The 17807-nt window shown below is 54.7% G+C and overlaps 9 protein-coding genes across 9 annotated transcripts; 5 read left to right on the top strand and 4 right to left on the bottom strand.

Moving 5' to 3' along the window:
- Positions 1 to 311: 311 nt before the first annotated feature.
- GLRG_04034 (uncharacterized protein) lies at positions 312 to 1421 on the top strand (the record flags this gene model as incomplete). Its single annotated transcript, XM_008094719.1, has 2 exons — positions 312 to 577; positions 1229 to 1421. The coding sequence occupies 2 exons, from the start codon at positions 312 to 314 to the stop codon at positions 1419 to 1421; spliced, it is 459 nt and encodes a 152-aa protein (XP_008092910.1).
- A 551-nt stretch (positions 1422 to 1972) lies between these two features.
- GLRG_04033 (zinc-binding dehydrogenase) lies at positions 1973 to 3140 on the top strand (the record flags this gene model as incomplete). Its single annotated transcript, XM_008094718.1, has 2 exons — positions 1973 to 2881; positions 2943 to 3140. 2 exons carry the CDS (start codon positions 1973 to 1975, stop codon positions 3138 to 3140), a joined length of 1107 nt encoding a protein of 368 aa, XP_008092909.1.
- Positions 3141 to 3454: 314 nt separating this feature from the next.
- GLRG_04032 (brix domain-containing protein) lies at positions 3455 to 4573 on the bottom strand (the record flags this gene model as incomplete). Its single annotated transcript, XM_008094717.1, has 3 exons — positions 3455 to 4361; positions 4439 to 4495; positions 4560 to 4573. 3 exons carry the CDS (start codon positions 4571 to 4573, stop codon positions 3455 to 3457), a joined length of 978 nt encoding a protein of 325 aa, XP_008092908.1.
- Positions 4574 to 4975: 402 nt separating this feature from the next.
- Positions 4976 to 6395, top strand: GLRG_04031 (uncharacterized protein; the record flags this gene model as incomplete). The annotated part of the gene is made up of 4 exons (XM_008094716.1): positions 4976 to 5232; positions 5309 to 5738; positions 5796 to 6270; positions 6352 to 6395. 4 exons carry the CDS (start codon positions 4976 to 4978, stop codon positions 6393 to 6395), a joined length of 1206 nt encoding a protein of 401 aa, XP_008092907.1.
- Positions 6396 to 8176: 1781 nt separating this feature from the next.
- On the bottom strand, positions 8177 to 9229 carry GLRG_04030 (ribosomal protein S8e; the record flags this gene model as incomplete). The annotated part of the gene is made up of 6 exons (XM_008094715.1): positions 8177 to 8217; positions 8273 to 8372; positions 8432 to 8567; positions 8630 to 8688; positions 8745 to 8846; positions 8903 to 9229. 6 exons carry the CDS (start codon positions 9227 to 9229, stop codon positions 8177 to 8179), a joined length of 765 nt encoding a protein of 254 aa, XP_008092906.1.
- A 612-nt stretch (positions 9230 to 9841) lies between these two features.
- On the top strand, positions 9842 to 10480 carry GLRG_04029 (uncharacterized protein; the record flags this gene model as incomplete). Its single annotated transcript, XM_008094714.1, has 1 exon — positions 9842 to 10480. The coding sequence occupies one exon, from the start codon at positions 9842 to 9844 to the stop codon at positions 10478 to 10480; it is 639 nt and encodes a 212-aa protein (XP_008092905.1).
- A 496-nt stretch (positions 10481 to 10976) lies between these two features.
- GLRG_04028 (uncharacterized protein) lies at positions 10977 to 13610 on the bottom strand (the record flags this gene model as incomplete). Its single annotated transcript, XM_008094713.1, has 2 exons — positions 10977 to 11780; positions 11829 to 13610. 2 exons carry the CDS (start codon positions 13608 to 13610, stop codon positions 10977 to 10979), a joined length of 2586 nt encoding a protein of 861 aa, XP_008092904.1.
- A 901-nt stretch (positions 13611 to 14511) lies between these two features.
- Positions 14512 to 14965, bottom strand: GLRG_04027 (60s Acidic ribosomal protein; the record flags this gene model as incomplete). Its single annotated transcript, XM_008094712.1, has 3 exons — positions 14512 to 14558; positions 14618 to 14744; positions 14807 to 14965. The coding sequence occupies 3 exons, from the start codon at positions 14963 to 14965 to the stop codon at positions 14512 to 14514; spliced, it is 333 nt and encodes a 110-aa protein (XP_008092903.1).
- A 923-nt stretch (positions 14966 to 15888) lies between these two features.
- On the top strand, positions 15889 to 17147 carry GLRG_04026 (SPT2 chromatin protein; the record flags this gene model as incomplete). The annotated part of the gene is made up of 2 exons (XM_008094711.1): positions 15889 to 15894; positions 15966 to 17147. The coding sequence occupies 2 exons, from the start codon at positions 15889 to 15891 to the stop codon at positions 17145 to 17147; spliced, it is 1188 nt and encodes a 395-aa protein (XP_008092902.1).
- Positions 17148 to 17807: the final 660 nt, after the last annotated feature.

The raw sequence follows: 17807 nt of genomic DNA, 5'->3' as shown, positions 1-17807 counted from the left end.
ATACAGGATATACTGACATTGCATGCCATGGCGTCGACGGGGCGGTGCATTGCTCGTTGGGCATTGTTATAAAGAGGACGACTTAGGACACCGGCTGATAGCAATGGTCCTTCTTGGCTTGCATCAGTAGTCAATCACCCTTTCAATTGCTCAATCAATCTATCCAGCTTCGCCACCTACAAGCAGCCGCCGCCAGGTTTCATATCGGACATCATCCTCATCATCATCACCACTGCTACTACCTCTACCAAAATAGCTACCCTAAGAAACACACCCACCCCATCATAGCCAACAACGCCAGAACCACGAACATGGCCAAACCTTCGTACGCCCCTTCTACTTTCTCCGAGACTTCGACCGTCTGCTCCTTCGAGAAGGACCCTGAGGTCGTCCACGAAGTAGTCGCCGCAGCACCGAAAGAACGCCGCTCCATGAGGCAACGAGTCAAGAGGGCGCTCCGCGACGTCGGTCACCCACCCACCTACCGCTACGACCTCGAGCACGGCATCGAGACTAAGAGGACGACGGTACCCGCCGGCCCCATGGGCTGCAACGTCCTCAACACGCCGTCGCGCATGTAGGCCTCTCAGCATTTCGCGCATGCGAACCGGAACGAGTTTGTTTTGTTTTCCCGTTGCGAGAAGTCAGAGCATTATCAGCAGCGCAGCGTTTTTCTGTTTCGAAGGTCGGGACCAAGGATTCCCTCACGGGGACCTTGATTGGTCCAATTTTTTCTTATTTTTTCTTATTATCAATACCTCTCGGGATATCTGCTACCATGAGACATACCCAACGAAGAAGACGGAGGAGGAGGAGGAAGACGAAGAGGAGGGGAAAAGCAAAACGGTTCTGTCTCTTGTTTTGTCCCATCACCACTGAGCGATGCGGTGTCGGCGGCGACAGCCCATACCAAGGATTGTGCCGACGCGGCGCTCGATTGCGGGAGTCTACCGGAATCGTTTCGACAGTGATCAAACGTTAGATTTAGCCCTAGACAGATGGACTAATATGTCCAAAACTTATACCCCAATTCACCACGTGTTTGGTTCATTCTCCTCCCTTCATCATTGCCTCCCAGCGAACCATACTTCTTCCCTTTTGTTCACAACGGAGATTCGACCGTATTTCAATCTAGCCACCTCGTCCGTTCAAGTGATACTTTGCAGGAGCCCATCGCTAAAACTTGTCGAGGATTTTCAGCTCTTGTTTTGCTCACTACTGTGAATAGGGCCTTGAGGACCAGGTCGGGGCAGGCTCCGGAGGGTTCATGTTTACCGGCCGCGCTGCGGGTCCCGGATCCGGTGGGACTGTCGGGCCCGCGAGTTGCTGCCGGAAGGTCCATCGCCGCCCTTGTGGCAGATGTCCACAGGCTGTGCGTGGACTGCAGGCACTCGCCCAATGCTACGACCCGTATCCCGTGAGAGCTCCGAAGCGTGGCCAGTTGGCAAACATAAACATCATTGATAGTGTTGCAGACATAATATCCCTGCTTTCTCCACTGGCGTTAAATTTACGCATATGCCTGGCGTCACCCAGAGAACCAGCACGAAGCTTCGCGGTGACTACACAATGACGTAACATGTAGACATGGCATCCGATGTTCCTTTCCTTTACATCTCATCAGCCAATTGAGAAGGGCTGAAAAGGCTTGTTTCTAAGGGTCGTCGTATCTGAGTGGTGAAGCAAATCGGACGAATTTGGATCCACATCTTGCGTCCCGTCGTTCGGCTTAGAAATCACGACGCTCCCGGCACCGGCGCCGAGCTTGCGGTCAGAATTATTCAGCAGACCCACCGCCGCGTTGCGGCTTCATGCCGTTCACACATTTTGGAAGTACCATCGTCGAGAGATTGCAAGTTGGCAGTGTTTTGGGGCCAAATATAAAAACATTCCCGGCTCCCCCTCCTTCGCTGAGGGGCGCGATCGGTATCGTGCAAGCCAGGTCATCTCTTCAACTGCGTAGAAACCAGCCATGGTCAACATCCCAAAGAATCACAAGGCCGTAGCCACGCCCGCCAAGCGCGCGCCCCTCATCCTCGTCGACCGCGAGACCAGGCTGCCCGGCGAGGGCGAGGTCCTCATCCAAAACCAGTGGACCGCCTCTAGCCCGCTGGATCTCCACCGCGCCGACGGCGGCCTCCTCTGCAACTACCCGGAGGTCATGGGTGGCGGCGCGGCGGGCGCCGTTGTCGCCGTCGGGCCGGGTGTGGAGCGCCTCCGTGTCGGCGACCGGGTCCTCACCTTTGCGTTCCGCGACTTCGACGAGCGCGCCCACCAGGACTTCGCCACCGTGCCTGAGTACCTGGTCTCCAAGCTGCCGTCCAACGTCACGCCACAGGAGGCCGTGACGGTGCCGACGAACCTCATCACCGTGTTCCACGCCGTGACGGCTGACCTGGGGCTGGAGCTGCCGTGGCCGAAGCCGGCGGGCTGGGAGCCCAAGGAGAAGGACGACGGGTTGCTGGTCTGGGGGGCGGCGAGCAGCGTGGGCTTGTACGCATTGCAGGTGCTGCGGCATTGGGGTTACCGGAACGTGCTGGCCGTGGCGAGCGAGAAGCACCACGCCTATCTCAAGGATCTCGGTGCCAAGGAAACGTTCAGTTATCGCGATGCCGACGTCGTGGACAAGGTGCTGGGTTTCGTCGGCGAGAAGGGCGTGCCGTTCGTGCTGGACTGCATCGGTTCCGTCGAGGGCACGCTGAGGCCGTTGACGAAGATTGCGCGTAGGGGGACAAAGGTCGCCATCATGCTCCCGGTCATCATCCGGGACGCGACTGAGGACGTCGAGCCCGAGTACGAGATGGACGTGAGCCGGGTCCTCGTCGGCGAGTGGGCCGAGGGCGTCGAGCTGCGCGGGGTTAGGACGCATAATTACCTGGCGGTAAGTCGGGCCCGAACATGGATGGACGGCCCGGGGAGAGAGGATGCTAATTTGGCAACAGAACGAGTTCTTCAAGGAGAAGATGCAGAGGGAGATTGTGCCCACGCTCCTGGAGCAAGGCATCATCAAGCCGAACAAGCAAAAGATCGTCGAGGGTGCCACGATGCTGGAGAGGGCGCAGAAGGCGATCGAGTTGTTACGGAAAAAGGAGCTCAGCGGCGAGCGTCTGGTGTGGAGGGTGTCGGATCTCGAGCTGTAGGGTGGAGGGCCATCGGTAACACTGGAAATACATCATCATCCGAGTGCCCCTGGCCAACATGGATATCCAAACGTCATGAATAAATAATGTGTTTAACTGCTTTTGACTCTGTTCCTGCTTTTGTAATCTGCCGACCATCTGCTGAAAGAAGCTCAAAACTCCGACCGTGGGGATGCCTCCTGACCAAAAACAAGAACGCCGATGAGTGGTCCTCCGCTTCGTCTCCTCCCACCCGGATATGTATATCAAAGTCCACGGCACATATAGACACGACCAACCGAGCTCAGTCGCCAAGGACCGTTGCCACCACCGTTTTATTCCTTGCGGCCCTTCTTGGGCTTCTCCTCAACGTCGCCTTTTTCACCCTCATCCTCGCTCGCGACGTCCCTGCTGCGCTTCAGGCCCTTCATCTTGCGCGTCTGCAGCTCGCTGAGGTCCTGGCGGCCGACGTGCACGCGGCCCATCTTGTCACCCATGCCGTCCGTCGTAATGTTCTTCTTGGTACGTTCCTCGGTGCCGCGGGGCTTCTTCATAGCCTCCTTGAGCATGGCCTCATCGGGCTCGCGCATGCGTCCGACGCGGAAGTCCATCCGAGGGCCGATCTCGTTGACCTCGACGCGGGGCACCTTTGAGCCGCTGCGCTTGGTGCTGATGGTGTAGGCACGAAGGCGGATGGTGGGCTTGGCGCCGGCGACGTCACCCTCGCCGGCAGCCGTGGGCTCGTCGGCGGTGATGGAAACGATCCACTGCAGGCCCTCGACGTCGATCTTGTCCATCTGCTCGCCGCGGAAGAAGTCGGTGAAGAAGCTGCGGGCGTGAGTGTACTCATTGGCAATGGGGCTGTCCCAGGCGGTGCCGGCGAAGACGAGCATAGGCCTGAGGCCGATGGGCACCTTCTTGCCCTTGAACTGTGCGAGAGTGCGGAAGGAGTCCGGGTCTAGGTAGAGCTCGAGCATGTCGAGAATCTTGTGGCCAAAGGTGCGGATGAAGGTGATGGCGTTGGGGCGCTTCTTGGAGGTGTGACCGAAGACGAGGATAGAGGCATCGTTCTTTTCCGAGAAGAACTCGAGTGAGTCGGCTTTGTCAAAGGGGTGGACGTCGTTCTTCTTGACGAAGCGCTTGGCCAGCGGCTGGCGCATCTGGTAGAGCTCATTGAGGGCATCTTGTGTCACTTGCGAGCACGATGTGCCGCGGAGGAAGAGCGCCATCTTGGGGTTTTCTCTGCAGACGGGGCCGGATTAGTTTGCGATAATCTCCGGGCAGGACAGTTCACTTGTCAGGATGTCGAGAGGACGTACTGGACCTTGGGCTCGCGCTTCTCGAGGGCACGCTTGGAGCGCGCATTACGGGGTTTTCTGTGAAACACATGTTAGCGTACTGCTTTCAATTCGCGCACAGTGTAGATTGGGCGCGTCTCACATTTGACGAAGCATTGTGACGGTGGTCGATCTGTCTGTCGTCCGTCGGATTTGGTGTGGTTGGCTGGGATTCGAACTGAACTGAACTGAACTGCGTCGGGAGTAGAGAATGCCTGTTCAAAAAAATTGCTTATCGTTATCGGAGCGGCAAGTCGAGTCTTGTCAGTGCCCCGCGGCGCACCGAGAGAAGACAGCTGCTGACAGATGTCAGAAGCTGCCACTACCGTCTGGGACATACAGATACCTGAAAGCTATTGAATGTCATCAACACAACGGGCCCCGGAACCCGACAGACTCACGTTCCGACATGGAGGTTTTGTTTTGTTATAATAAGATAGTTGAAAAGAACCTTGGCCAACTTCTGGCTACCTAGTCAGCTTCACTGATTGCAGCCTCAGCTCAATCTCTATATCCATCATGGGCTTCATATTGCAAACCAGCGTCATCTTCGCCGTCATCTTTGGCGTGGCCTTGCAGCTTGTGCTCAAGGACCCTATCTGGCTGGCCTTCGGCATCGGCAAGACTATCCAGCCTCTGTCCGACTTCCCCTACTCATGCCGCCGCATCGAGGATCCGCGGCTGCAGGCATGCGAGGACATGTGGCTATCCGAGGCGACGCGCCAGCTGTTCCTAGCTTGCTCCGACCCTCTGGCCCGCCAACAATGGATGCCCAAGTACGTATTCCGTCGAACCCCAACGTCCCTTCTCCATCCTCACTCCGGTCCGGCGCCGAGCTTAACCGATTCACAGCGCCGCCCATTTTAACGCCTCGGGCCGCTCCACCCGGGATGCCATCGTTGTCCTAGACATTGACAGCCCCAAGGACGATGCATTTGAGATCCGTACTCTGTCCGACCCCGGATTTTCTGGCACTGCAGGCGACGGCCTGCTTCAACTCGTGGGCTTGACGGGAATTGATTCGTCGAAGGGCGACAAGATTCAGCTTTTTTTGGTCAACAACCGCCCTTCTGTCGATCCTGTCACCGGCGAACTCCTCGATCAGGCGAGCGTGGGTGCCAACTCCACGATTGAGGTATTCGAGACCGGTCCTCAAGCAGTGGGAATGAAGCACATACGCACCTTTGCCAGTGATAACATTTCTACCCCCAACAATATTGCGGCACTGTCTAGCGATGCTATCTACTTTACGAATGATAAAGGCGCCAGCAAAGTTGGCTTGGTAAGGCTTCTTTCGGCAACTCTCGGACCAGCTTGCCATGTCACTGACACACGACAGAGAGCCCACGCGAGCCCCTTGCTAGGCCAAGGAGATGTGTCATTCTGCTCCGTCTCGTCGGGATGCAAACGCGTCTCCGAGCGCCACCGATATCCCAATGGCCTCGTTCGTGGCCGCGACGGCCTCATCTATGTTCCGAGCGCTATGGCAGGAGGCATTCAGGTGTACAGAGTCGTCCCCGAAGACGACGGGCTGCAAAGGGTAGCGGATATCCCCGTGCCATACTCCATTGACAACCTATCAGTGGACGGCAAGGGCGACATCTATGCGGCTGTGTTCCCGCGTGGTATTGAGATGTTGCAGGCGATCGAGGACCCGCTCAACGCAAAGCCCAAAAGTGCCGCTGTGCGCATCAGCAAAGAGGGCGAGGGCGTCTACGTGTGGGAAAAGGTCATTGAGGATGGAGCAAGTGAGGTGTTGCCGGGGTCTACTGTGGTTGTCCACGATGCGAAGACGGGAAGACTGTTCTTTGCTGGTAAGTGTGCTCCCCCCCTCCCCCCCCAATCTGATTACGCACGGCTAACTTTTCTTCTTCTTTTTCTTTTCTTTCTTGTAGGCATAGTATCGACATTTATCGCAGTCTGCGAGCCAAGGAACTGAGATGTAGTTAGGTGCATTCCAACCATATGATGTTGAGTACCTGGTAGCACCGGATGCGACCACTACTGTTCCGTGTGGATCTCGCTGCGATAGTCGAGTATGCAGTCGGCTGTCGGTGGCGCAGACAGATGTCTTGGAGGATAGAGATTTTGGCGCTGAATGAAGAGGACCAAAACAAAAGGTCAATTTTGCTAGGTGTTAATGATGATGCAGAAGGGAAAACACCCCCTCAGTGCTAACTATCAGGTCTTGATTTTATGACCTATTGGTACGTACCCGTACCTTCCAGATAGGGATCCATGTGTGTACACGTGTAGGCCATAACGAGCGCCACATTGAGGCTAATCGCCGATAATGTAGATTCCAAATCCCAGATCCCAGATTCCTGGTCCACAGCGGTGACGAGGATCTGGAACTGAGGGAAGAAAGCCCCGAGGGCTGGGAAATGCGCTTATAAATCAAGCCGAACAGTCTGCCCACCGCCGGCGGGCTTGTTCTTACGTACAGAGTACAGAGACCCGCAAAGGTGGTACCGTCCGGCCGCCTACATACCTGCAGTACAGTATTTTCAAGCCATTTCCCGACGGCATTATTCCTGTTCGATGCGACTGTCCAAGAGGACTTTGAGTTGGAGGCTTGCGGGCCTCGATCTTTCATATTCAACGTCGTTCTCGGCAACTACAAGACACGCACGCTACTAGTGTACAAATCGTGCGGCAGAGGCTCATGGCCCTGCCTCTTGGCCCAGCTGCTTCCGGCGAAAACCGAGCCATCAGACAAGCTGATAATGCCCCCCCCCCCTGACAACCCGAGAGTACCGTGCACGATAACCGATAAGGGCCTGTGCACAGTTAAGCTGACAATAGATACAGTTATAGCCAATAGATAAGGGTATAGATAGAGGGAAAAAGTAGAAATAAAGGCAAAAAAACAGAGGGAAAAAAGGGATAGTCTTGGCCCATCCTGACCTGGAGCGCAGCAGAGGAAGCAGGGTAGGATAGACTATTCCAACCCTCCCTTATCAGCTTGTCTGTAGACTCGCGAAAACCCGGGTTCGGTACGACGACAGCAAGGAAAGAGTGGAGACTCCGTCCCTTGGAACTGAATCGCCGGGGGCCGTTACCGAGGCCTTGTGGCGTTTCTCAGTACCTACACTACATCAGAAACTTTCCTCCGATTTTAGAGTTGCCATCCCTGGGCCCGCCACCATCGGCACTTCGAAACTCAATGGGAGGGTTAGGGGCAAAATGCACTTCTTCATTTCGGAATTTAATCCTATAAGCACATATCCAAACCTGGATTTCAAAACGAAACCTGTCCTTGAGGGGGATCGTTTCGTAGTCGATAAATTAATGCTGGCGCATTTAATACCTACGAGATGGAGATGGGGAAGGGAACTCTATAGGAACTGACGCACGTCGATATGATAGGCCGCATAGACTGCTGGCCCAAGATGTCCATCCACGGCACGGCCATAAATGCCAGCTGGGCGATGGGGCTCCTATCGACTAACCCCCCGCATTAGGATATCACTGTCTGAGACGTGACGCACCCTTCACCCTTGTCAACTGTGAACAGCCGGCCAGAGTTATCGAGCGCACTCCATTTCACTTGGTTGACTTCTGCCTAGGCACAAATGGGAATCTTGTTTCATCTACCTAGGTTCAAGTTGATGTCAGTCTAAGGCATCCACCCAGCCCCTTTTCTTGTTTGCCGTAACTCCAGGCGCCAATAACGATGCAGTACCCTTCAAGAGCACTCCGCACACCTCTCATCGTGGCTTAAACGAGCAACACACCGTTCACGCAACCATCGTTCTCGGCTGAAGTAAATTAGCAAAAGAGTTCTTTGTAAGTTATCGATGGGGCTTTTCGTACGGTTGTTTGTGATTTGACAGTAGCGTCCCCATACCACCTTTCCAGTGGTTGTCGTGAGACCCAACTCACTGACATTGACCTCGATAATAGTACCCTTGGTCTGTCGTAAAACATGTTAGAAAAAAGACTCTGAATACCCGTGTTACTGTTTCAACGTACCAAAACTCCCAAATTGGTATACAGTGGGTTCTGGGGGTTCTTCTTCACGCCAATAATAGGCAGCTTAACTGTGACTCCAAGCTCGGGATGTGTGACGTGGGCATGCTTGTATCTCAGTCCCATAGGGCGAATAAAGCTAAATTGAGAAAGAAGTATCATCAGAACCGCGCACAAGCATCAGAAGAGAGAATAACATACCGCTCGTGTTTCGGGTCTCTTCTTGTGAAATTAGGCCCGACGAAAGTGGGCTTCGTGATCTGGACTCAATGTCAATAAAAACTCCACACATTCTGCAAACAATTCGTAGTCGTACCATGCGCTTCCACGACTTCTTGTGTGTCTTCTTGCCGGTGGAGATGACCTTGAACATCTCCTCCTCACTGATACCTTTAACCTTGGGTAGAGGCACCGCGAACTACAACACTGTCAGCCGTTGCCCGAAAGCCGTAAGCAAATCGTAGAGTCCCTTACTCTTGCCGCCTTCTCGGCACGCTTGTTCTTGATCTGTGACGAGATCGCCTTGGCGTTGTTCGGGTTGCTTCTATCCAGAAGATAGGCGGGCATGGGCTCGCTGGGCTCCTTCTCGTTGTTTGTCTTGATGTTGCGCTCCTCGTGGGCCTTGATCTGCTTGCGCATCTGGATCTTCTCATTGTGACGCTTCTTGGCGTGGAGCTTGGCCCGAAGGCCGCGAAGGTTCTGCGCATCCTTGGAGGCTTTGTGGCCCTCACGCGCTTCCTTCTTGCGAGCTCTCTCCTCGTGGTCCAAACGTCTTCCGTGGAGCTTCCTCCATCTCTCCATATACTCGTTCTGGGGCTGTAGAGGCTGTCAGATATCATGTCGTTCGAAAAGAAGGCGCATTTGGCGCAATCAAAAGCTAGGCGGGCGTACCATCTTGGCTAATTGGCGCTCGCAGCGGCTCTGCGGATTTTAAGTGTTGTCGTAGTAGATACCAGTGATGGAAAAACTCCAAGCGGTTTATAAAGTCTTATTCCGTTGGTGGCAACTAACTTGCTGAGACTCGTCAAAGGTAGTTGTTGTCGACGAAGCTACAGTATAAAGAGGTTCGTCGAAAGTGGCGGGTCAGAAAAAGTTCCCATTGCTATCGATACCGTCAAAAGTGGAGTGAAGGGACCCTCCAAAAATTCCCTGCACGCGTTGCCTCTGCACAGCCGATATGGAAGAAAGGTTAGTCCGCTACCGCTCTGGGAATGGGCTGTAGTCTATCCGAACTTTTTTGTAGCTTCACAGTTCCGCCTCGGCTGCTTGTTCGCGCAGAAACCCGGAGGAAAAGCCAATTTCGACGAACGAGGAGGAAATCAATTGTCCTGAGGCCACGCAACGAAAACTTCGGGTTCAGTTGTGATCTCTGCATTGCAAGCATTGCGAGCGATAAACCACCAACCTCTGACGATGAGTCGATCGATGCTGCGCTCTGTCCTGGAGCTCAGGACACCACTCACCCGCCTTCCGCCGACGTTCCTTCTCCCGATCCACACCCGGCGGTTTAACTCCACGGCACCTATTATCGAGCCCTCCGCCCTCGATGCGCCCCCGGTCGAACAGTCAGACGCGGCGGCAAAGCCCTCAATAGCACAGCAGGCCCAGGCCGCTGCTGTGAAGACCGCGACACCATCCACGACGACTACGCCGATCTCCGACTCGGTACAGGCTGTCCTCCCTTTCTTGGCCGCACAGCCCAATCACTACATCACCTTCCACATCCACGGACGACCCTACCTCGTACAGCCTGGGGACAGCGTACGCCTACCCTTCAAGATGCCTGGTATTGTGCCCGGTGATGTCCTCCGGCTCAACCGCGCCTCAGTCATCGGCAGCAGAGACTACACTCTCAAGGGCGCGCCCTTCATCGACGAGCGTGTGTTTGAGTGCCGCGCAGTTGTGACTGGCACCGAGAGCGAGCCCATGCGGCTCAAGACGAAGACAAAGAGGAGGCAGAGGAGGGTGAAGACGGTCAAGAGCAAGCACCGCTTCACAACATTGACCATCAGCGAACTGAAGATCAACGCACCCGAGGAGATTGAGGCCTGAGTCGATCATGCTGTGAAGAGGCATTAAGAATTGTTCGAGTATGAAAGAGGTGCATGTACAAAGTCATGGAACGAGACGATCCCTTGTACCAGTGTCGTATCCCAGTCGGGGCTGTATCAATAGGCAAACACAAAAATACTTTGAAGCTGCGCAAGATTTCAGGCGTGGTACAGTCGCTGAAAACGTTTGAAGCTCAACGGCTCAAGCTCAGATTGATTTGGACGCCGCGTCTATGCGAGTGTTTCCAAAAAAACACGTCCGCAATGCCCGAAGCCTCAGGAAGGTATGAAATACATACAGAAGAGAAGAGGAAAGGGAAAGGAAAAATAAAGACGCAAGATAAAAAGCTGTACCGAACAGCAGAACAAGAATCTAGACCAACCCGCCCCTGCCAAAAGAAACTCCAAGCTATGAATATTGCCCATGATCATTAAACCAAGGTGAAGTTGCCAGACGCCATTTTCTTGCAGGTCTCCAACATTGACGCCAGTTTTCATCATCTATTCGAATTCGTTGCTTTCTTTACACTCGACCAGTAGGCTGATGGCCAGACCGACATGGCCTCAGTCTCAGTCGGCATGCGCTCCCGACATCTTGTGACGACGCTTTGGATGATTCTACCAAGGAGCTCTTCGTCGACCGGGAGTGCCTTTTCACTCATCTCATTAGGATAGAGGAAAGGATCCGTCTCGTGCAAGAGCTCCTCGCATGTCGGCCGCATGTGTACTTCGCGGTTCAAGCACCGCCTCATGGTTCGCACTAGAGACGGGGGCACTGGGACACCACCCATGCCTCTTGAAGGAAATTCAATGTTGTGATCCCAGTTGATAATGGCTTGACATCGGGCCATCGGGTTTGCGATGTGGCCGAAAGGAGGAATGCCGTATACGAGTTGATAGAGAATACACCCGAGGGACCACACATCACTTGGTTTTCCCAGTTTCATCAACTTGGGTCTGCCGGGAACGCGACCGCCCCGGGGTGCGTTGGAGTCCATGAGGGATTCGGGAGACATATAGTTCGGTGTGCCAATTTGCGTTTCGCGGTGAACGTTCACTGTCTCGTCCGTTTGAATGGCGTTGGCGATGCCGAAATCGATGAGTTTCAAGCGACCTTTGACAAGGACGAAATTGGCTGGCTTAAGATCGGAGTGGACAATCTCACACTGGTGGACGGACTGAAGGCACTCGAGCATTTCTTTCCAATAGAAACGGACAAAGACAGAGTCAAACTTGGCTGCTTCAGGGTTTTGTCGGCTCCTGAGAAGAGTGTTAAGATCCAGCTCGCCCATCTCCATGAGCTAGAGAGAAATTAGCTGCGTCCCGAGTTCTACCGACAGGTGACTTACCAAAGTCAGCATCTTCTTTTCGTTATTCAGCTCGTAGTCGAAGAGGTTGATGACTCGGTCGTTGCCTGTCAGCTTGCTCAGCAGGTCAATTTCACCGCGGAACCCCCTGACGGTCGATTCGTCGGCGTGCTCCAGGGACACCCTCTTCAAGGCAAACATCGCTCCGTTTTCGGCAAGGACGCGGTAGACCTTGGCGCTACCACCTCGGCCCAGACAGTCAAGCCTGGTATAAGACTTTCCATTGACACGAAGGATATTTCGCCTCTGCTTCCCTTGAGATGTCGTGGCTGCTCCGGCCGAGGTGGTGGCAGCATCAAGAACCGACATTTTCGGCGGGGGAGGTGGCGCAGCGCGGCGTGGAGTGTTGTTCGCCAAGGAAGACAATGGCCTCCGTTCGGGAGATGCAGCAGGTCTGTGGCGTGCGGCATCGACGTTGGTAGGGCGCTTTGAAACTTTTTCAATGTCCTTTTCAGGGGGAATGGTGATGGCGGACTTGGAGCTTCTGAGGACAGAGTTGATCTCGTTTTCCTGGTCATGCGAAGATGGGATCTGCGGGCGTGGTGCAGGCAGCTTGTAGTGAATCTCCTCTGGCTCCTCCATCTCCTTGGGAGATAGGTCTGTGGCACGTGGTGCAGGGTCAGCATCGTATGCTGCCCTTCGATGACTTGCTCTTGAAGAATCGCCCATGGCTACCGGACTGCCCGAGGACATTTGCCTGCCATTGCCATTGCCATAGAAAGACGATGCGAGATCGTTTTCCATATCTTGGCCATGGCCATCATGATACTGACTTGAGATTAGCCCTTCGCCATCGCCATTAGCCTCCGCTTCTTCCTCGCTCTGTCTTCGGCGGCCACGTCGAGCAGGCCCACTAAGGAAGCTTCCAGGAATTTTGCCAACTCGCTTGACGCGCATGGAGCCTTGTAAAGCAAGGTTGTCCTCGGGCTTGACATTCCTTCCGACATTGGTGTGGCGGGATACGCTGCCGGGATTGATGCCCGAAACATGGCGTGCTGCAGTCACCGGTTCTTCAGGGTAGTCCTGGTCCAAGTGGGATCCTGAGCGTCTAGAATGGCTCGATGAACTGGTGAGACGACTTCTGTTGCCGGATGAGCCTGCGGCAATGCGGACAACGCGAACTCCCTGTGCGGGTGTATTAACGTCTTGAGTTGGTTCTTGCTTCTCATCCGAGGATTGGTCTCGGCTCTCCGGTCGACTTCTGGACAAAGGACGTTGGTTGGTCGATCGCGACAACGAGGTAGATCTTCTCTTTGTGGGACGCATCTGGCTGAGACTTTTGGGCGTGTTGCTCAGTCTGACAACTCGTTTTCGCACAGGGCTATTCTCCCTGCTCTTCAATGGCGACGTGAGCTTCGAGAGCTTGGTGTCATATGCTTGCACACTCCCAGAACGGAGAGACCTTCTCTCTTCAGTCGCGGAAGTCGTGGACGCGGCGAGGTTGCTGGCGCGACGTCGTGTTCGCGGCGGCGAAGGAGCGCGCTCCGGTTCGGGTGCACCTCCATCATTGAGCAATGCCTTGGTGAGAGCGCTGAGCTTCATAGGCACGGGGATCTCGTCGTCAGAGCTGTCGTGCATTGCGTACTGCTGCGAGTCTGATTTCTTTGAAAGCGTAGGCGCGACGGCGGTCGCGTGGACAGGGTTGGAGTCGCTTCGGTTGAGATGGGGGCGCGACGGCAGCCGTCGGAGGCCTTGTCTCTGGGAGGGCCTTCGCGAGAGGCCGGTTCTTGCGGTACCCAAAGGCGTGGGCGAGGCAGTCGACATGTCGATTTCGAGTGGTCGTTGGTGATTGTTTTTTGCAATTGTGAGCAACGGAATAAATGGGGCTGAACGACGCCACCCTCCACGTCTTGGCGACTGCACACCTTGCGCCGGAAAAAGCGATTGTTATGGTCAGCTAAACACTGATTTACGTGTCGATAGTGCCCATGATCCGGAATATTGCGAATGGAGAAGAGATTAGATTATGCGGCGCGTTACTAGCATCTTGTATGTTGGAGGGGATGCGTCGATTCCTTGTCAAGTTCGGGACGTTCCCATTATTTGGGGCTAGCAGGGGTCGGCCAATCAAAGGACACGACGAGGGGAATTGGTTGTCGGAGCAACGAAAGACTGGACGGGAAGAAAGCAAAGAGGCACATTCCTCGTCAGATGAAATTTGGGCTCTGCATCTTCACACATGCCTGAGGCCCAAGCGGTACAGTGTTTCCCACGCGTCTCTCCTTTTGAGTGGCCAAACCTTCTTACCGAGCGAAGCATCTTCCACATTATCCCTTTCAGACAGGGGTATAATTACGTGCCCTCGCTCACTCAATGCGTCGCAAACTACCTACCTAAGACGTTGCCCCGCATAAATCCGAGGATGCAGGCTGCGTAGTGGGTGAGAGCAATGCCATATACCTGAATCACAAAATCAAGTACCATGAACCTCTAAGCAGGACACCGATAACATCACGAATAATGCGACACACAGCGCATTCAAAGAACCAGCGAGCTTTTTATTTGACCGAACCTAGCAGGTGTTCCTACACAAACGTGTGCCGAAGCCCAACCCAAGAGAGATTTCCCCATGCGAATGACATGCGAAAACGTCGGTCGATTGCTGCATAACTTCTTCGATGAGACGGGGGCGCGGGGCCTATCATCAGGGACGTGAGAATGGCGCTTAGTCGAAGAGACCGAATCCCATGTCGTCGTCGGACTCCTCCTTCTCTGTAAATAGGTCAGCAAGGCTGTCAAACAAGCATTTTCAGACACGAGATCGTTCTTACCCTCCTCCTTGGCCTCCTCAGCGGGGGCATCGGCAGAGGCAGCGGCAGCACCGCCAGCAGCGGGAGCAGCACCACCAGCGCCACCGGAGGGAACGGAGGCGAGCTTGCCAGAGCCCTCAGAGATGAGCTGCGCAATTAGTTAGCATGCGTGGTCCTCCGCCATGTCGCAACCTATATTGATAAACGAACCTCGTTAATGTCCTTGCCCTCAAGCTCGGAGATGAGCTTGTTCAGGCGCTCGTCATCGGCCTCAATGCCGACGGACTCAAGGACAGCCTTGACATCGCTGGCAGAGGGAGAGGTGTTGCCACCAAGGCCGAGGAGAAGGTAAGCGGCGAGGTGCTTCATCTTGAATATGGTTTTTCTGTGGCGGAGGGGTATTAGATAAGGGCTTCGACAATTTTCGCGACGGCGGCGGCAATGCAACGAATGGTCGACAATGCTGATCGTCGTCGAAGATTGGATGTGCAGAGACAGACTCACAGTTTGTCGTAGAGAACACGAGAGGTCAATCAATTTAACCGCGAAGTTGGGCGGAGACTGAATCTTCGAGTCCTGGAGGATATTTCGCGTGGTTGTTGCGATTCGGAAAGTTTGCGAAAATCGAACTTTTCCCCCGTTTTGTGAGCGGAGGGCTTAGGGCGGGGACTGGCGGTGGCTAGGGACCTCCAGTAAGTGTCCTATCCCGTGTGACCTTCCTCCTGAGGGCCGCACCAGCCACAATGATACCTGTTCGCCATTTCATCGCTAGTGCAGCTGGTGCACCCAAGCCACACATCGATTCACGCGACTACGGTCCTGAAGGCTTAGTAGATACCTTAAGCCCGGAACCGGAGCCAAGCAGCTTCCGAAGAGGCTAACAGGCTGGATGCTCGGCTTTGGTGGACAGCGCTGGAAGTACCAGTGATTCCACCCCCCCAGTCCAATAGATATAAACTTGCCGATGCCAACGCCACTTCTTTTTGTTTCCCCGACACCCATCTTTCGATTTTTACGCCTGCTGGTTGTCTAACCCGTGCGCGTCGCGCCCGCCTTTTCATTTTTCGCAGAATTTCTCCTCATTTTTTTCGACTTCCCGTTACCCTCCGGTCCTAGACGGTTTTCTGCCCGCGTGTCCAGTCCTTTTCAGAGAGGCGGCCTGAATCGCAGAAACTCAAGTTCCCATACCTCCCATTATTGATGACTCAAGCGTCCGCCTGATGCATCCTGACGGCCACTGCAAGCAACCTAGACACTTGCTTGACGATACTTGGCTCTAATAGTCTGTCACTATGCCTGTAAGCATCAGATGCCTGGGGTGTCCGATCTTTGTGAATATTATGACGCGCTGACACTCGCGCCTATACAGATCGGAGATCTCCTCGCCCAGATCAGTGGCGACAAGTCACAGAGCACATCGCCAGCTCCATCCAGACCATCCATCCCCCCTCCGAAACGGAAAGCGGATGACGACCTCCGCAATACCGTCTCAAATAAGATACCGCGAACGAGCGCAAACGGCATCGCCTCTTCTGCCCCTTCGAAGCTGGCAGATACCCAGAGATCCGCACGACCTACAGAAAAGACAGCGACGACTACTACAGGCTATCGAGGCAGTGCCGGCCGACCCTCCGACCGATCAGCATCTGCGCCTAAGCTTGTCGGTAATGGCAGCACAGCAGCGAAGCCTAGCTCTTCCGGGGCTAGACCGCTGAATGGCTCTAGCACGTCGAAGGTCACCTCGACCCTGCCGAGTCGACCATCGCCATCCGCTCCAAGCGCGGCACCCAAGTCGGGAGCTCCTCCGAAGAAGGGGTCTTTCGCAGAGATCATGGCGCGGGCCCAACAAGCCCAGACCAAGATGGGCCAAGTCGGCAAAATCCAGCATAAGCCTGTGGAAAAGGTCTTCACCAAGAAGGAGCGGGAGGAGATGAAGAAGGATGCCAAGAAGGACCCAAAGGCTGCTGCAAGGCAACCCTCTAAGTTCCAGGGGAACGCAAGACCATCGGCAGCAGCCGCCCCGCCACGCAATGGAACAGGTGCCAGCCGAAATGGGCCGGTCGACAGAGCAAAGGATCCCCGAGCTGTTTCGAAGGCACGCGCTGCGGTTGCCGAGGAGGAGAACCAGAAGAAGCTCAAAAAGGCCGCCATCGCAACGACTGGGTACACGGGCACCGCCCGTCCAAAACCCGGAGCAGCGTCGGCCAAGAAGAAGCCGGCTCCCGGAGGCGCGCTACTCAACGCACGTCCCGCCCCACGCTATGGAGGCTCCGCGAAACGGTCCCGCTACGACGAGGAGGAAGACGAGGAACTCGACGACTTTATTGAATACGACGAGGACGAGGAGGAAGCTGGCCCTCGCTACACGTACGACTCGGATGGCTCTTCAGACATGGAGGCTGGCATGGACGATGTGTGGGAGGAGGAAGCTAGGGCAGAACGTGTGGCGCGCCTCGAGGATATCGAACAGGAGAAGCTCGAGAAGAGGCTGAAGGCTGAGAAAGAGGAGCGCAAGCGCAGGTTTTTCGAGCAGCAGAGAGCGCGACGCTAAGGCTATCTCGCCGTCGAGAGGGGCATCTGGTACACCAGATTGGGGGTTAGAGGCATTTCTATTGGCAAAGGCGTGGTAGCATCAACATTAGCGACGGCGTTCATTTTTGTATTTTTGCTATTACTGGAACCGGAGAGACTGCTCTGCATTATCGTACGACTGGCCGGGTTCTCCCATTTTCTTCTCCTTTTCTTCCCAAGTATTCCGTCACTTGGGAAACAGGCATGCACGTGCAGCAACGCAATGATACCTTGGAGGCTAGCCAAATGGTGACCCAATGTCATTATGTCTGTGTATCCAGTATCTGGCCGATGCAGCAAGCAAGCTCTTTCAAGGCCAATGTCAATTTCTGACCAAGGCTGGACGAATCTGCGACATGCACCTTATGAGGACATGGCCACGTAAGACGTCCACCCTTCTGCTAGGAATGATTACCTTTACATAGTAATAAACTGGACGGCATCTTTCTGCACTGATTGACGAGGAAACCGTGTTCGCAATCCATTCTATATCATTTCGAACGCTAATCCCTCCTTGGGTATCGATCGCAGCCATGCCAGACTGCAGTCCGCCCCAAACTCCTTCAACGATACCAGAAATGCGACAAGGGTTGAAGATGTATTTGCATGGAGCTACTAAGCCCCCTTTCCTCCTCGACCG

The sequence above is a fragment of the Colletotrichum graminicola genome (assembly GCF_000149035.1).
Source record: "Colletotrichum graminicola M1.001 genomic scaffold supercont1.12, whole genome shotgun sequence".
Classification (NCBI taxonomy): domain Eukaryota; kingdom Fungi; phylum Ascomycota; class Sordariomycetes; order Glomerellales; family Glomerellaceae; genus Colletotrichum; species Colletotrichum graminicola.
The sequence above is the reverse complement of the archived record's forward strand: the minus strand, read 5'-3'. Positions and strand labels throughout refer to the sequence as shown.